Below are 18,754 nucleotides of genomic sequence, written 5' to 3'. Positions count from 1 at the left end.
CTGCTGGCTGAATGTGGTTGTACACGCTGCAGCTACATGAGGTAATAGAAGGACATTTAATAAACTGAAAACTGACAACATTTATACATGAATTTAATAAAAAAAACAGCTTACAATCATAAAGTACACTAATGTGTTTACAGTTCAGACTACAGCATTATCTCTGCATCCTCCAGAGAAGCTTCACTCGTCTCCTCAGACTGATCATCCTCCTCCTCATCCTCCTCATCCTCCTCAGCGGGCCTCTTCAGTCCTCTCTGCTTGAACAGAGCCGTCGCATAACGGATGTTGTACATGTTGAAGTCGCAGCTGTGCAGAGAAAACACAATTAGAGACAAATAATCGATTTCAAATCACAATTTAAAGCAAAGATCAGATGAAGAAGGCTGCAGTTTAGTCTGGAGGTTAGACAAACTCATTCAGACTTAATTCCAGAATGTGTAACATTTAGCTGCTGCTCCTGAATGACCTGCTGGAGTCATTCAAAGGCACATTTATTTTATTACTGGAGCCATTTTATTAATGCAATAACACACGTAGGGACCAGTTTATGTCTTTAAGCTCTCATCCTTGCATCAGAATCCAGAGCAGCTTCATCACGTTTTAAATCTAGAACAGTGAATGTTGAACTGAAGCATAAAAAAGTCACGTCAACTAATCAGAAAAGTTCCATTTAGATATTTTTTTCAGCCAAGTTTGGGTTTTAGAAGACATTCAAGGAACAGAAACTAGATGATATCAGCGTATTTCTTGTAATATTTTGATGTAATTTGTGCTAACTTGGTTCAGTTTGAGGCTGTTAAACGTTCAGACTTACAGTTTGGACAGATTGTCAAAATGTCTCTGGATGCTCTTCTGCAGCGCCTGAAGCGTCGGCAGGACCAGCACATCCAACCTGCACAGCAAAGCAAACAAAGAACAGTCAGCTATGAGATCATGATCAGTTTTACATCCAGGGAAGAGCAAAGAAAAGCTCCTGAACTCTAAAACCAGCGATGAGTTTGACACTCTTTAAAACATCACAGATTACCACCAGAAACTTTAGTCTGCACATCTTATTTAAAAATTCACCATTTGCTCAAACTAGATTCTGTGAAAAACTAATAATTCTGTGTTCCTCTGAGCAGCTGTGAAGAAGCGACTGATTCAGCTGCAACCAACAGAATTCAGAGAGTTTTCAGTTGAACTGCAGGCAGAGTTTACCCAGAGAGAGAGAGAGGAGACGGGGATGAAAAATAATGTGAATAATGAATCATCTTTAGTGTATGTTAAACAGAGGACAGTTATTCCAGTGCTGGGAACACCTGCAGATGTGGGTAAATGTAGTACAGGTTGATTCAAGGCGTCTTATAAATGTTTGTGAAATAAATAATCAAAGTTAGTGTTTTTTTCTCTGTTATTACTTCTGTCATTCTAAGTTAAACTGAACTGAAGGAACGTCTGAGGCTTCTTCATTCTGTTTCCATCGAGGTGCAGGAGAACATAACAGGAACTAAAGAGTGACAGAACTGTGGATGGAACAGTGATCCTGACCTGTTCTTCAGCTTCTGTCCGTGCAGCATCAGCAGGTTCTGAGCCCAGGTCACGTAGAACTCCAGATGACCCGACTTCTCCAGACAGGAGGCCACGAAGCCCAGCACCTTCTCCACGTAGACGTCTGGTATAGAGCTGCAGACCACCGGGACTGGACAGAAAAAGCTCTGTCAGCTGGTTCCAGGTTTATAAAGAGCTGATCAACTCTTTGATTTAAAGCCACTCACTCTGCTCATGCGGCACCGTCTCCAGAACCTCCTGCTTCAGGGCGTTCTCGTTGAGTCTGAAGGCCAGGACGATGGCCGACACCCAGTCCTGGAGGCGGAGCTGCTTCCTGATGCTGGCCGGCGTCACGTCCAGGTCCAGGTCGTAGGGGTCGAAGACCAGGGAGCTGTCCAGGGAGTAGACCAGCAGACCCTCAGTGGTGGTGGCCGCCCAGCTGCGACCTGACAGACGGAAGGAGAGGGTCTGATTTATGGTCACAATTTAGACACGCTTTAGACATGTTTAGAGAGGATGAGGGCAGCAAGAAAAACACTGAAGTGATCGAACACAAACCGGAAGAAAAAAAAACTTTATCTCCTTTTCCACATGAACACGGTCTGTGTGTCAGCGTCATTCCTCTAAAACAGATGTGGATAAAATGACACCAGGACCAAAAGATCAGATTGTGGCAGTGATGCAGCTTTTAGTCTGGATCCACAGATTAGTTAAAGATTTCTGTATCATTCCCAGATAGCAGCACGGCGTCACTGTAACCATGACAACCAGTGAACACTACATCAGCTGATTGTGATCCTACTACAAATCCTCCTCTGAGGACTTATCAGGACTTATCCATCAGAAATGATCCAAGGAACAGCTGATTAAACTGTGGGGGGGTTTCTGAGCCGCCCGCTACATGTTTAGGTCACGTGATCCGGTATCCATACATGACGTAAACATACAGAACACACGCCTGTGCTCAGAGCAGGTCATTTTTTATGGAAGATTTCATCCGTCTGAGCAGCCTTGGAGGAGCTCTGAGCTCTGAGTGCTTTTCTAGTTTTTTGTCATCACTTGAGAATCTCTGGAAACTTGCTGATTAATTGATTTACTTTCTTTGATCCTTATAAACGCTTTCCTTCTCAGCTGTAACTCACCGGTGGGAGAGAATCGCAGTGAACTGACTCTGATCTCCGGCTTGAAGTGACGAGAACTCATGTCCCCTTCAGAAAAGGAAGAAAAAAACTGCAGTTAAGTCAAGAAAAACATCAGGGAGCCAGAAAAAATTTAAAAACCACACAGAGACACTAAACAACAACAACAGGAGGGTTACTGTGACGTGTCGTTCAGGTTTGGTGTTTGGGTGCTGGTCCTACCTCTCCTGACTCCAGGGAGGCTGATGTTCACTCCGTCTCCGTCTCCAGCTCCGTCGTCCACCAGAGCCAAGCTGCCAAACTCCGTCATCTTCCGTCTGTCCAGGAACTCCTGGAGGAGAAGAAGAATTAAGACCATCTGTGTTTGACTCGGAGGAAAACATTTCTGATTAAACTGCAACTCTCTGATAAATATCTTGAGTATTTTCACCAGCAGCTACATGAGCAGAGCTTCAGAGCTTCAGAGCTTCGTACCTCCATGGCATCAAAGGACAGGTTGCAGGAGATCTCAAACTTCTTCATCAGCATCTGTTCCTTCACGTTGTAGATGCAGACGAACTTGGACTGACCTCCTGCCAGGATGGACTCTCCATCAGCAGAGTAGCAGAGAGACGTGAAGGACCTGAAGAAGAACAACCTCAGCCACAAGGAACCAAACCAACCATCTGATGCCACCCAGAGGAGACCCTGGTTCTGAACACTCACTTCCCCTTCGCCGTCTGTTTAGCCGTGACTTTATCCGTCTCCTTCCGACCCGTCTCCAGGTCGTGTCGTCCGGACACGGAGCCGGTCTGTGTCGCCGTCTGAGGGTTCCAGAAAGAGATCTCCCCGTTCAGCGTGGCCACGGCTAACTCCTGACCGTCAGGACGATACGACACCGACAGGCCTGAGGAGCAGAAAAAACACGGACACGGTGAGATAGGAAGGATTTACGTTCTCTGATCAGACACAAAAACAGAAAAACAACCAAAGAAAAACACAAAGTTAAACCCTCTGAAGTCTGACACCCAGCAGCAGCTTTGAAATGAACATGATCTAAAAACAAATCATCGAAATTAAATCGTTGATCAGAACCTGACACTAAAAACAGAGATTTGATGTAGAACTTCCAGATGGATGTTGTGTCGTTCTGTCAGGAAAATGAATCAAATCTAAGGTGATAATTGTGACATTTCATCTAAATCTCTTTATTCTACATGTCTCCTTTGACAAATTTGCCAAAAATAGACAATTTGCTCCAAGCAGATTGTGTAAAAAAAAAAAAAAAATTCTGTTTCTCGTCACGAAAATGAAGCCAGAGTTCATTTAACTGCAACCAACAAACATTTTTTAGTTGAACTGCAGGATGTGTTTACACAGAGCAGACAGAAAACAAACCAAAAACAGAATATAAACTGGAAAACATCTGTGGAGTCACGGCTGTTGTCCAATAATTGATTCCAGGTTTTTAAAATAGATCTCTATCTCTTTTTAATAATGATTTCTGTCATTTAAATGGTATTAAACTGCACTGAACACATGCTTTAGTTCTCTCTCCTTCTAGTCCTGGTTGTTCTGTTTCCACAGAGGTGCAGGACTTTATACTGCAGTGGAAAATAAACCCACAGTGAACAAAAATATCCAGAAATGTTAATAAACTGAAAGTAGAACTCTGCTGCCCCCTGCTGGAAGCATCTAAACACTCCCAGTGACGGGTGAAGCCAGTGTTTACCGTCAGATGTCAGGGGAAGAGTTTCTTTGACCTGCCAGCTGTCCAACATGTCCCACAGCCGGACGGTTCTGTCCCACGAGGCGCTGGCCAGGACGGACTGGACCGGACTGAAACACAAGCTGCTGACCGGACCTTCATGACCCCCAAGAACCTGCAGATCAGAGGAGGAACCGGGGTCAGACCAGGTCCACAGAGACACAAATCACGTTCCTACAACATCTCACCTTCTGTTCAGACCAAAGTCTAAGTTCTGTGTAAAACTTTGACTGTACTTTGAGAATTTTAGCATTTTGACGTTCAAACAACCTGCTTTGCTCCCACATCTCTAATCAGTTTGTTTGGTCAGAGCGATAAACTAATTCGTCTAATTAGCGAAGCAGAATGAACACCAGTTTTTATGCTCCTACTGCATCAGCATTTTGTCAAAACAACATCAAACCGGAGCAGTATCTGGCAAACATCACTATTCAGGACAAGTTTCAAATCACTGTGGACAATCAGTCATTTTGTTACATTTAGAGCCGTTTTATCAAAGTTTCATGTCTTTTTGGACAACCTTTGAAATCATTTTCAACAGGTTTCAACTCAAAACAGCAAAAAAATGGAACTTCTCTCATCATACATCAAATTCTACTGATGCTGGAACCTAAAAAGTTGGTGAAATGTTGTAGAAAGTGTAGTCTCATCCATAAATACACAAGTACAGGAATGTTCTGGAGCCATAATACCATCCTCATTTAAATGTTTAACTGTGAACAAGTTCCCACCTCCAGCAGTCTGCCGGTCTGCATGGACCACAGGAAGATCTCAAAGGAGTCCTGAGCTCCAGCGCTCACCAGCTCTCCACTGACATCTACTGCCAGGGAGGAGAACTGAGCAGGACGAGGAGACGTGAACGTCCTGAAGTTACGGTACCTGCAGGTTCAAACATCACATTCATTTGAGCTCAGAGAGGATCTGACTCCGATGAAAGAGAAGAACGATAAGGCAGAAGGAGAAGCACACGCGTGTCGGTAGAAGTAAGCATCATGACAAAGCCTCATGTGGTGGTCGATGACTCCTACACAGACCTGTAGAACTACCACCATTAGGACGACTGACTGTTCTCAGCAGGTCGGTACGGTCCGTCTCCTGGACCCTCAGCTCACCTGTGCAGGTCGAACGCTCGGACCGTCCCGTCCAGAGAGGCGCTGACGATGACGAAGCCGCTGGAGGTGAAGGAGACGTTGGTGACGCTGCTGGTGTGTTCAGTGAAGGTGACGAAGCAAAGACCGCTGTTGGTGTTCCACACTTTGACCTGCAGGAGTCACACAAAATCATGACACAGACCCACAAAATCACCACAAAAACACACAAAACCACCACAAAGACACACAAAATCACCACAAAAACACACAAAACCATGACAAAGACCCACAAAATCACCACAAAAACACACAAAACCACCACAAAGACACACAAAATCACCACAAAAACACATAAAATCATGACAAAGACCCACAAAATCACCACAAAACACACAAAAACACCACAAAAACAAAAACATCACAAAGACACACAAAAACACCACAAAAACACACAAAACCACCACAAAAACACCACAAAGACACACAAAAACACCACAAAAACACACAAAACCACCACAAAAACACACAAAACCACCACAAAAACACAAAATCACAACAAAAATACACAAAAGCACCACAAAAACACACAAAATCACCACAAAGACACTACAACACAAAAACACTACAAAGACACACAAAAACACCACAAAGACACACAAAACACCACAAAAACACACAAAATCACTACAAAACACACAAAAACACTACAAAAACACACAAAATCACGACAAAAACACACAAAATCACTACAAAAACACACAAAAGCACTACAAAAACACACAAAATCACGACAAAACACAAAATCACTACAAAAACACACAAAATCACGACAAAACACACAAAATCACGACAAAGACACACAAAAGCACTACAAAAACACACAAAATCATGACAAAGACCCACAAAATCACCACAAAAACACACAAAATCATGTCAAAGACACACAAAATCACCACAAAAACACACAAAACCACCACAAAAACACACAAAACCACCACAAAAACACAAAATCACAACAAAAATACACAAAAGCACCACAAAACACACAAAACCACCACAAAAACACCACAAAGACACACAAAAACACCACAAAAACACACAAAACCACCACAAAAACACCACAAAGACACACAAAACACCACAAAAACACACAAAACCACCACAAAAACACACAAAACCACCACAAAACACAAAATCACAACAAAAATACACAAAGCACCACAAAAACACACAAAATCACCACAAAGACACTACAACACAAAAACACTACAAAGACACACAAAAACACCACAAAGACACACAAAAACACCACAAAAACACACAAATCACTACAAAACACACAAAACACTACAAAACACACAAAATCACGACAAAAACACACAAAATCACTACAAAAACACACAAAAGCACTACAAAAACACACAAAATCACGACAAAAACACAAAATCACTACAAAAACACACAAAATCACGACAAAACACACAAAATCACGACAAAGACACACAAAAGCACTACAAAAACACACAAAATCATGACAAAGACCCACAAAATCACCACAAAAACACACAAAATCATGTCAAAGACACACAAATCACCACAAAAACACACAAAACCACCACAAAACACACAAAACCACCACAAAAACACAAAATCACAACAAAAATACACAAAAGCACCACAAAAACACACAAAACCACCACAAAACACCACAAAGACACACAAAAACACCACAAAAACACACAAAACCACCACAAAAACACACAAAACCACCACAAAAACACACAAAACCACCACAAAAACACAAAATCACAACAAAAATACACAAAAGCACCACAAAAACACACAAAATCACCACAAAGACACTACAACACAAAAACACTACAAAGACACACAAAACACCACAAAGACACACAACAACACCACAAAAACACACAAAATCACGACAAAAACACACAAAATCACTACAAAAACACACAAAAGCACTACAAAAACACACAAAATCACGACAAAAACACAAAATCACTACAAAAACACACAAAATCACGACAAAAACACACAAAATCACGACAAAGACACACAAAAGCACTACAAAACACACAAAATCATGACAAAGACCCACAAAATCACCACAAAAACACACAAAATCATGTCAAAGACACACAAAATCACCACAAAAACACACAAAACCACCACAAAAACACACAAACCACCACAAAAACACAAAATCACAACAAAAATACACAAAAGCACCACAAAAACACACAAAACCACCACAAAAACACCACAAAGACACACAAAAACACCACAAAAACACACAAAACCACCACAAAAACACACAAAACCACCACAAAAACACACAAAACCACCACAAAAACACAAAATCACAACAAAAATACACAAAGCACCACAAAAACACACAAAATCACCACAAAGACACTACAACACAAAACACTACAAAGACACACAAAAACACCACAAAGACACACAACAACACCACAAAACACACAAAATCACTACAAAAACACACAAAAACACTACAAAAACACACAAAATCACGACAAAAACACACAAAATCACTACAAAAACACACAAAAGCACTACAAAAACACACAAAATCACGACAAAAACACAAAAACACCACAAAAACACACAAAATCACGACAAAAACACACAAAATCACGACAAAGACACACAAAAGCACTACAAAAACACACAAAATCATGACAAAGACCACAAAATCACCACAAAAACACACAAAATCATGTCAAAGACACACAAAATCACCACAAAAACACACAAAACCACCACAAAGACACACAAAATCACCACAAAAACACATAAAATCATGACAAAGACCCACAAAATCACCACAAAAACACACAAAATCACCACAAAAACACCACAAAGACACACAAAAACACCACAAAAACACACAAAACCACCACAAAAACACACAAAATCACAACAAAAATACACAAAACCACAACAAAAATACACAAAAGCACCACAAAAACACACAAAATCACCACAAAGACACTACAACACAAAAACACTACAAAGACACACAAAAACACCACAAAGACACACAAAAACACCACAAAAACACACAAAAGCACTACAAAAACACACAAAAGCACTACAAAAACACACAAAATCACTACAAAAACACACAAAATCACGACAAAACACAAAATCACTACAAAAACACACAAAATCACGACAAAGACACACAAAAGCACTACAAAAACACACAAAATCACCACAAAAACACACAAAATCACCACAAAAACACACAAAATCACCACAAAGACACTACAACACAAAAAAACTACAAAAACACACAAAAACACCACAAAGACACACAAAAACACCACAAAAACACACAAAATCACGACAAAAACACACAAAATCACTACAAAACACACAAAATCATGACAAAGACACACAAAAGCACTACAAAAACACAAAATCACTACAAAAACACACAAAATCATGACAAAGACACACAAAAGCACTACAAAAACACACAAAATCACTACAAAAACACACAAAATCATGACAAAGACCCACAAAATCACCACAAAAACACACAAAATCACAACCTGTCCTCCAATTCATACGACCGCATCGGTCGTTTGCACCGTGCACCGGAATACGACCTATGCGGTCGTATGAACGTTTGCGCCCCTACGGGGAAAACGAACGCATTACGGGATTTAATTCGCGAAACGGCTTTTCCGTCGCAAAACGGCTTTTTTCTCACTTTCCCAACACGTTTTTAGGGTTAAGGTTAGAGATAGGGACAGGGATAGTGTTAGATAAAAGTTTGTTCATGATGACGTTTCACCTGTGACTCCAGAGTGTCGATATTTACTCAACCGCCAGAGGTCGCATAGTCAAAACGTAACACTGGGTCGTAATACGGGCGTGTACAGACGACCTATGTGGTCGTTTTTGGTTTGAGGACAGGCTCCAAAATCACTACAAAAACACACAAAATCATGACAAAGACACACAAAAGCACCACAAAGACACACAAAATCACTACAAAAACACCACAAAGACACACAAAACCACCACAAAAACACACAAAAACACCACAAAGACACACAAAATCACACAAAATCACTACAAAAACAGACAAAATCACCACAAAAACACTACAAAAACATACAAAAGCATGACAACGACACACAAAACCACCACAAAGACACACGAGTTGACCCCACAATGACTTTGAAGTTGTGTTTTTTTTATTCCAGTGAATGCTGCAGGAGCACTGGGAGCAGAGCATCACCGCACAAAGAGACTAGACAGACGGGAACGCAGGTCAAATCTACACCTGGTGAGATTTATTTTAATTTACAGACACAGTTTGTAAAATTAAATCCCCTGATCTGAGAACAACTGTTACTGTCTGGAGAGAGAAACCACAGAGAAATCTCTTTTCTTTTATAGTTACAAACCATAAAACGTGAACATAAAACGCAGAAACAAAGCCTGACCTTCCCGTCGTCTCCTCCTGTTACAATGTACTGTCCATCCGGGGAATAAGCCAGAGACGCCATGTTGTTGAAGTGACCCTGCTGCTTGAAGACGTACGACTCGCTCTGCCACTCCCACACCAGCAGCTGACCCATCCCTGAAACAAACCCTGAAATGAGCCCAGACTCTCACTCAGCTACACTAATCCATAAAGAAGTCACAAAGCCTTACTGGAGCATCCGAAGCCGATCCAGTCTCCAGAACAGTTTATAGCCACCGAGGCGATTCTCTGGTCGGAAATGCTGCAGGAGGAAACACAAAAACACTGAAAATACTCCCGTTGTTTTCCTGAAACCACTGACCGACGACCCGGACGTTCCTCTGACCTCAGAGAGTGGATGAGGTTAAACTCTGGAAGCTCATGGAGGTGGAAGATCCCCGAGGAGAAGCCGGTCACCAGGATGTGGGTCGGCTTGTGGAAGGCAGCAGCTGTGAGGTTGTTAAAGTCGCCCTCCTTGTTGAAGAAATGCCTGCAGGAGGAAAGAAAAGGACTTTCAGATGTACTTTAACCGATACAGCGGTCCCTCATCATCCACAGTCTCACTGGACCACAGAGGTTTAAACTGCACTTGGTATCACAGATTTTTCACTGAAGAGTTCTGCAGTATAGATATTTTTATATTTAGTATTATAGTGAGCTGGGTTAAAAAAGGACAAACAGATATCTGCCTTTTATGGTTTTGTGTCTATTTCTGGTGGTTTGGTGTAAATTTGTGATTATTTTGTGTCTGTGTGGTTGTTTTGTGTCAGCATGTGATCGTTCCGCATCTCTTTGTGGCTGTTTTGTGTCAGTTTGTGATCGTTCCGCATCTCTTTGTGGTTGTTTTGTGTCAGTTTGTGATCGTTCCGCATCTCTTTGTGGTTGTTTTGTGTCAGTTTGTGATCGTTCCGCATCTCTCTGTGGTTGTTTTGTGTCAGTTTGTGATCGTTCCGCATCTCTTTGTGGCTGTTTTGTGTCAGTTTGTGATCGTTCCGCATCTCTCTGTGGTTGTTTTGTGTCAGTTTGTGATCGTTCCGCATCTCTCTGTGGTTGTTTTGTGTCAGTTTGTGATCGTTCCGCATCTCTTTGTGGCTGTTTTGTGTCAGTTTGTGATCGTTCTGTATCTCTTTGTGGCTGTTTTGTGTCAGTTTGTGATCGTTCTGCATCTCTTTGTGGCTGTTTTGTGTCAGTTTGTGATCGTTCCGCATCTCTCTGTGGCTGTTTTGTGTCAGCATGTGATCGTTCCGCATCTCTCTGTGGCTGTTTTGTGTCAGTTTGTGATCGTTCTGTATCTCTTTGTGGCTGTTTTGTGTCAGCATGTGATCGTTCCGATTCTCTCTGTGGCTGTTTTGTGTCAGTTTGTGATCGTTCCGTATCTCTTTGTGGCTGTTTTGTGTCAGTTTGTGATCGTTCTGCATCTCTTTGTGGCTGTTTTGTGTCAGCATGTGATCGTTCCGCATCTCTCTGTGGCTGTTTTGTGTCAGCATGTGATCGTTCCGCATCTCTCTGTGGCTGTTTTGTGTCAGCTTGTGATCGTTCTGTATCTCTTTGTGGCTGTTTTGTGTCAGTTTGTGATCGTTCCGCATCTCTTTGTGGTTGTTTTGTGTCAGTTTGTGATCGTTCCGCATCTCTCTGTGGCTGTTTTGTGTCAGTTTGTGATCGTTCCGCATCTCTCTGTGGTTGTTTTGTGTCAGTTTGTGATCGTTCCGCATCTCTTTGTGGCTGTTTTGTGTCAGTTTGTGATCGTTCTGTATCTCTTTGTGGCTGTTTTGTGTCAGTTTGTGATCGTTCTGCATCTCTTTGTGGCTGTTTTGTGTCAGTTTGTGATCGTTCCGCATCTCTCTGTGGCTGTTTTGTGTCAGCATGTGATCGTTCCGCATCTCTCTGTGGCTGTTTTGTGTCAGTTTGTGATCGTTCTGTATCTCTTTGTGGCTGTTTTGTGTCAGCATGTGATCGTTCCGATTCTCTCTGTGGCTGTTTTGTGTCAGTTTGTGATCGTTCCGTATCTCTTTGTGGCTGTTTTGTGTCAGTTTGTGATCGTTCTGCATCTCTTTGTGGCTGTTTTGTGTCAGCATGTGATCGTTCCGCATCTCTCTGTGGCTGTTTTGTGTCAGCATGTGATCGTTCCGCATCTCTCTGTGGCTGTTTTGTGTCAGTTTGTGATCGTTCTGTATCTCTTTGTGGCTGTTTTGTGTCAGTTTGTGATCGTTCCGCATCTCTTTGTGGCTGTTTTGTGTCAGTTTGTGATCGTTCCGCATCTCTCTGTGGTTGTTTTGTGTCAGTTTGTGATCGTTCCGCATCTCTCTGTGGTTGTTTTGTGTCAGTTTGTGATCGTTCCGCATCTCTTTGTGGCTGTTTTGTGTCAGTTTGTGATCGTTCTGTATCTCTTTGTGGCTGTTTTGTGTCAGTTTGTGATCGTTCTGCATCTCTTTGTGGCTGTTTTGTGTCAGTTTGTGATCGTTCCGCATCTCTCTGTGGCTGTTTTGTGTCAGCATGTGATCGTTCCGCATCTCTCTGTGGCTGTTTTGTGTCAGTTTGTGATCGTTCTGTATCTCTTTGTGGCTGTTTTGTGTCAGCATGTGATCGTTCCGATTCTCTCTGTGGCTGTTTTGTGTCAGTTTGTGATCGTTCCGTATCTCTTTGTGGCTGTTTTGTGTCAGTTTGTGATCGTTCTGCATCTCTTTGTGGCTGTTTTGTGTCAGCATGTGATCGTTCCGCATCTCTCTGTGGCTGTTTTGTGTCAGCATGTGATCGTTCCGCATCTCTCTGTGGCTGTTTTGTGTCAGTTTGTGATCGTTCTGTATCTCTTTGTGGCTGTTTTGTGTCAGTTTGTGATCGTTCCGCATCTCTTTGTGGTTGTTTTGTGTCAGTTTGTGATCGTTCCGCATCTCTCTGTGGCTGTTTTGTGTCAGTTTGTGATCGTTCCGCATCTCTCTGTGGCTGTTTTGTGTCAGTTTGTGATCGTTCCGCATCTCTCTGTGGCTGTTTTGTGTCAGTTTGTGATCGTTCTGCATCTCTTTGTGGTTGTTTTGTGTCAGTTTGTGATCGTTCCGCATCTCTTTGTGGCTGTTTTGTGTCAGTTTGTGATCGTTCCGCATCTCTCTGTGGCTGTTTTGTGTCAGTTTGTGATCGTTCCGTATCTCTTTGTGGCTGTTTTGTGTCAGTTTGTGATCGTTCTGCATCTCTTTGTGGCTGTTTTGTGTCAGTTTGTGATCGTTCTGCATCTCTTTGTGGCTGTTTTGTGTCAGTTTGTGATCGTTCTGCATCTCTTTGTGGCTGTTTTGTGTCAGTTTGTGATCGTTCTGCATCTCTCTGTGGCTGTTTTGTGTCAGTTTGTGATCGTTCCGTATCTCTCTGTGGCTGTTTTGTGTCAGTTTGTGATCGTTCTGCATCTCTTTGTGGCTGTTTTGTGTCAGTTTGTGATCGTTCTGTATCTCTTTGTGGCTGTTTTGTGTCAGTTTGTGATCGTTCCGCATCTCTTTGTGGCTGTTTTGTGTCAGTTTGTGATCGTTCCGCATCTCTCTGTGGTTGTTTTGTGTCAGTTTGTGATCGTTCCGCATCTCTCTGTGGCTGTTTTGTGTCAGTTTGTGATCGTTCCGCATCTCTCTGTGGCTGTTTTGTGTCAGTTTGTGATCGTTCTGCATCTCTTTGTGGCTGTTTTGTGTCAGTTTGTGATCGTTCTGCATCTCTCTGTGGTTGTTTTGTGTCAGTTTGTGATCGTTCTGCATCTCTTTGTGGCTGTTTTGTGTCAGTTTGTGATCGTTCCGCATCTCTCTGGCTGTTTTGTGTCAGTTTGTGATCGTTCCGTATCTCTTTGTGGCCGTTTTGTGTCAGTTTGTGATCGTTCCGCATCTCTTTGTGGCTGTTTTGTGTCAGTTTGTGATCGTTCCGCATCTCTTTGTGGTTGTTTTGTGTCAGTTTGTGATCGTTCCGCATCTCTTTGTGGCTGTTTTGTGTCAGTTTGTGATCGTTCCGCATCTCTTTGTGGCTGTTTTGTGTCAGTTTGTGATCGTTCTGTATCTCTTTGTGGTTGTTTTGTGTCAGTTTGGGATCGTTCTGCATCTCTTTGCGGTTGTTTTGTGTCAGTTTGTGATCGTTCTGCATCTCTCTGTGGCTGTTTTGTGTCAGTTTGTGATCGTTCTGCATCTCTCTGTGGTTGTTTTGTGTCAGTTTGTGATCGTTCTGCATCTCTTTGTGGCTGTTTTGTGTCAGTTTGTGATCGTTCCGCATCTCTCTGGCTGTTTTGTGTCAGTTTGTGATCGTTCCGCATCTCTTTGTGGCTGTTTTGTGTCAGTTTGTGATCGTTCTGTATCTCTTTGTGGTTGTTTTGTGTCAGTTTGGGATCGTTCTGCATCTCTTTGCGGTTGTTTTGTGTCAGTTTGTGATCGTTCTGCATCTCTTTGTGGCTGTTTTGTGTCAGTTTGTGATCGTTCTGTATCTCTTTGTGGTTGTTTTGTGTCAGTTTGTGATCGTTCTGCATCTCTTTGTGGCTGTTTTGTGTCAGTTTGTGATCGTTCCGTATCTCTTTGTGGTGGTTTTGTGTCAGTTTGTGATCGTTCTGCATCTTTTTGCGGTTGTTTTGTGTCAGTTTGTGATCGTTCTGCATCTCTTTGTGGCTGTTTTGTGTCAGTTTGTGATCGTTCTGTATCTCTTTGTGGTTGTTTTGTGTCAGTTTGTGATCGTTCTGCATCTCTTTGTGGCTGTTTTGTGTCAGTTTGTGATCGTTCCGCATCTCTCTGTGGCTGTTTTCTGTCAGTTTGTGATCGTTCCGCATCTCTCTGTGGCTGTTTTGTGTCAGTTTGTGATCGTTACGCATCTCTTTGTGGCTGTTTTGTGTCAGTTTGTGATCGTTCTGTATCTCTTTGTGGTTGTTTTGTGTCAGTTTGTGATCGTTCTGCATCTCTTTGCGGTTGTTTTGTGTCAGTTTGTGATCGTTCTGCATCTCTTTGTGGTTGTTTGTGTCAGTTTGTGATCGTTCTGCATCTCTTTGTGGTTGTTTTGTGTCAGTTTGTGATCGTTCTGTATCTCTTTGTGGCTGTTTTGTGTCAGCTTGTGATCGTTCTGTATCTCTTTGCGGTTGTTTTGTGTCAGTTTGTGATCGTTCTGCATCTCCTTGTGGCTGTTCTGGTTTCAGTCATGGATTAATGATGATCTGCTCTAATCAGTCCAGCTCCTTTAACCCTTTTATAATAATATAATAATAAGGTGTTCTTACTTGCTGATCTGCTTGTAGCGGACGTTCTTGGTTTTCTCCCTCTCTTTAGGAGTTTCTACTTTCCCTCTGATCACTTCTCCTTCCTCTCCCTCCGTCCTGGTTTCCTCCTCTTCCTCCTCTTCGTCCTCTGGTCTGTCCCGGGTCTTCCTCAGCACCAGACCGTCCAGCTCGGTGTCGCTCTCCCAGACACACAACGTCCCGTCCTGACTCACCGTGTACAGCTGGAAAACACAACAGCAGCCGTCAACGCACAAAAACTCACTTTATGTGATGTATTCTGGTGGAATCATGGATCTAAACTGCTGAGGTCACAACGCCACCTAAGAAATGTCACTTTGAGATCAGTTTGTCTTTTTTAACTTGTGTTGGGTCTCTATGTGGTTGTTTAGTTTCTTTTGGGTCATTTTGTGTCATATTTTTGTTGCTTTGTGTCTCTTTGTGGTAGTTTTGAATCATTTTGTAGTTATTCTTTGTCCGTTTCTGGTTGTTTTGGGTCTCTTTGTGGTTGTACTGCATCCCTTTGTGATCGTTTTGTGTTTCTTTGTGATCGTTTTGTGTTTCTTTGTAATCGTTTTGTGTCTCTATAATCCTGTCATTCAGTCCAGCTACATACGTCCAGGCTGTCCTTCTCAAAGAAACAGCCGACGATGACGTCCTTGTGTCCCCCCAGGGAGTAGTAGATGAGGTTGGCCCAGCGCTCGGCTCCAAACACCCACGTCGACATGTCTTTGCTTCCCACCACGAAACACCTGCAAGGAAACGCCACAGTCAACTTATGCAGACTTACAGGCTTCTGATTGGTTCTCGTGTCTCGTTAACTCACTTGGAGTCGTCCGTCCAGTCGATGCAGGTCGTCTCATCGTAGGGACCGTAGTAGCTCTTGTCTAAAACGAAGGCGTTGAACTCACGGTGCTTTCCAGGAGCGTGGTACATCAGAGCCACGTTCTCCTTCGTCACCACAAACCTCCTGTAAAGGACAAAGCATCCGCTTTGTTGAACTCCATCAGACTTCAACGGCATCCCAAATAATAAATACTGGAAGAGTTTTCTGCTCCAACTGTAAATTCAATCTCTGAAGCCCAAAACCACCCGGCAGGTTTGAAAGGAAAATTATCTAAAAAAAAAAAAAAAGATTCAAAACCAGAAAGAATTGTTGTTCCTTCTTCAGCTTTCTGCATCTAAACTAACACAATACCCAAATAAATATATTTCAAATCCATGTTTTCTAGTATATACACACATAAATGCACATCTTGGTGTCTGATTTAATGCAGAGGCAGCTGCTCATCCTCTGCTAAGCTAGGCTAGGCTAGTTAGCTCTTAGCATGACTATTTATCTGGTGAGAACAAGCACAATGTTTTATTCAAGCGGAAGAATAAATCTAACTCTGAAGGTACTAAAGCAGGAAGTAAATTACACACAGCTACGGCTAAAAGCTAACCGTCACTAGCCCGCTAGTTTTTCCACCAACATGATAAATTCTTGGATATTTTTGCTTCTATCCATTCTGACAAAACATACATTTCTTATCAGTTATACATTTGAACGTTTCGCTGAAATGTTAATGTTGGAGCCAGAATTTATGCGATTTGTGCAATCGGTAATTTGTGTATAATTTAATTTAGTAGTAAGTTAAGTAGAAAACTTTTATTCTGAGTTAGTATCAATCTTATAGAATGCTTTCTGTTGTGTTGTTGGTGTGGCTATGTGCCCGCCCACTCATTATGTCCAGGTGACTGCAGCATATAGGGGGGCGATCGCACGGGGCCGGGAAGCTTTTTGTTCTTGGCAGCCACACAGTTTAAGACCGCTGGCGCTGATGTTGGTAAGCGTTGTTCTTTTTACTATTTGGCCGGTTTGGATTGCCGCTGCTGGTAAGAAGATCGATGTTTTTTGTCGTTTTGATTATGGAATAAATGGATTTATGTAAATGGAAATTCTGGACTGAAGCGTTTGGATTTATGTGTAACATGGACAGCGCTGGGCGCGTCTGACTGAACCTTCCTGAACAAAAGCCTGTGCATCTTTTTTATTGGAAAAAGATCGCTCTAATAGTTAATATGCTTTGAATGCATCCAGCTTTTGCTTACTGACGTAAAATTACACAGATTTAATATAAACAGTGTGAATAAAAGGTTGACTTTCGCCACATCGTCATGTTTTCATGTTAAACCAAAGCTACAGTAGCATCAATAAAATCCAAACTAACATCATATTATTTTTGTTAAGGACAGTTCACACTATGATGCGGTTATTTCATTTACTACATATCACATTACGTTGTTATTTCATGTAGAGAAGCATCTTACCTGCCGTCTGGTGAGAAGCGGATGCTGCTCACCGGTTTGTGGAAGTGGAAATGATGCAGGACGGCTCTAGTGATGAGGCTGATGAGCAGCGCTGCTCCGTCTGTCAGACAAAAACACAAGTTTCTGTTGTGTAACGTCTGTTTAGGATCTTATTATCAGTGATCAGTCCTACCTTCATCCACCACCACCGCCAGGTTCCCATCAGGAGAAACGCCCACGCAGGAGATGTTCTTGGAGGTGGAGATGGGCAACGTCTCAGAGGAGTTACTGCAGGACGGAAAGGAAAATATTTCTGTCTTACTTTAGATTTAAACTCGGTTTTAGACCACATTTGTGTCAGCATATAAACTCCATGAACGATGCTCTGAAACTCTCACACATGACTGCATTTCCAAATCTGATTATTTATTACAGAATAACTTACTTTATTAATAATAATAATAATAATTGTTTATTCCACCATGACTTACTTTTTCAGGTCGAACACAGAGATTCTGTTTCCCACTGGGCTGATCACAGCGTTCCCATCTTTGGAGAAGTTTAGATTTCCCTGACGATACACAGCTCCCAGCAAGTTGGAAAACTACAAACGCATACAAATTTAATCACAAGAGAGGACCAGAGGCAAATTAAAGCAAGAGCTTAAAAATGGATGTACATAAATTCAGCTGTTTAAAAACACGCATTTAAATAAAATCTAGTTTAACACAAGTGAACCGAAACAATTGTGAATAGTGACACTTTTCAACAATAGAGTAATGACAGTGATGTGCAGTTTTTATATTTACTAATGTGCAATAATGTCTAAATTGAAGGATTTTTGAATGGAGTTTGGTGTAACTCGCTGAATATTACTAAATAAAGCCACACTAGCTCGCTAGCTAACAGCAGCTAACTCACCTTGTAAGCGAACTTCATTTTACTAAATATTCCTCAGCTTCGGTGAATTTATCTTCTTTTTAGTTCATTAAAAACCTCTGTAGAAGAGTGAAAATGGCCTCACATACTGCGTCTTCCTCCACACGTGTTTGTTGACACTCTCCAGCAATATATATACCTATGCTATATACGTCACTGCTCTCCAGCCCAATGACGTACGGGTTCAGAGCAGTAACAGAGCGCCCCCTGTTGGTCCGGAGGAAACACGCAGCTGCTGGTTTAACAGTCTGCAGCAACAAAATGAGCTTTAATCAC

The 18,754-nt window shown here is 42.1% G+C and overlaps 1 protein-coding gene across 1 annotated transcript; it reads right to left on the bottom strand.

The window, feature by feature from the left end:
• Nucleotides 1-76: 76 nt before the first annotated feature.
• pwp2h (PWP2 small subunit processome component) lies at nucleotides 77-18,629 on the bottom strand. The gene is made up of 21 exons (XM_022212959.2): nucleotides 18,461-18,629; nucleotides 18,031-18,143; nucleotides 17,733-17,827; nucleotides 17,561-17,660; nucleotides 16,074-16,217; nucleotides 15,864-15,999; nucleotides 15,251-15,471; nucleotides 10,382-10,525; nucleotides 10,227-10,297; nucleotides 10,016-10,152; nucleotides 5,532-5,680; nucleotides 5,151-5,298; nucleotides 4,384-4,534; nucleotides 3,378-3,558; nucleotides 3,147-3,294; nucleotides 2,895-3,003; nucleotides 2,676-2,741; nucleotides 1,761-1,979; nucleotides 1,534-1,684; nucleotides 818-895; nucleotides 77-309 (listed from the first exon to the last, which is right to left on the bottom strand). The coding sequence occupies exons 1-21, from the start codon at nucleotides 18,476-18,478 to the stop codon at nucleotides 150-152; spliced, it is 2,739 nt and encodes a 912-aa protein (XP_022068651.1). The 5' UTR covers nucleotides 18,479-18,629; the 3' UTR covers nucleotides 77-149.
• Between the last annotated feature and the right edge of the window lie 125 nt (nucleotides 18,630-18,754).

The sequence above is a fragment of the Acanthochromis polyacanthus genome, chromosome 22 (assembly GCF_021347895.1).
Source record: "Acanthochromis polyacanthus isolate Apoly-LR-REF ecotype Palm Island chromosome 22, KAUST_Apoly_ChrSc, whole genome shotgun sequence".
In the NCBI taxonomy this organism is placed as follows: Eukaryota; Metazoa; Chordata; class Actinopteri; family Pomacentridae; genus Acanthochromis; species Acanthochromis polyacanthus.
Note: the sequence above shows the minus strand (reverse complement) of the source record. Positions and strands in the feature narration are given on the sequence as shown.

What these genes read in the sequence shown, in the direction of transcription:
- pwp2h (XM_022212959.2), bottom strand. An exon ending in AGACCGGCAGACTGCTGGAG is followed by an intron (nt 4,535 to 5,150) that starts GTGGGAACTTGT and finishes TCTGATCTGCAG; the next exon opens with GTTCTTGGGGGTCATGAAGG. An exon ending in CCTCCCTGGAGTCAGGAGAG is followed by an intron (nt 2,742 to 2,894) that starts GTAGGACCAGCA and finishes CCTTTTCTGAAG; the next exon opens with GGGACATGAGTTCTCGTCAC.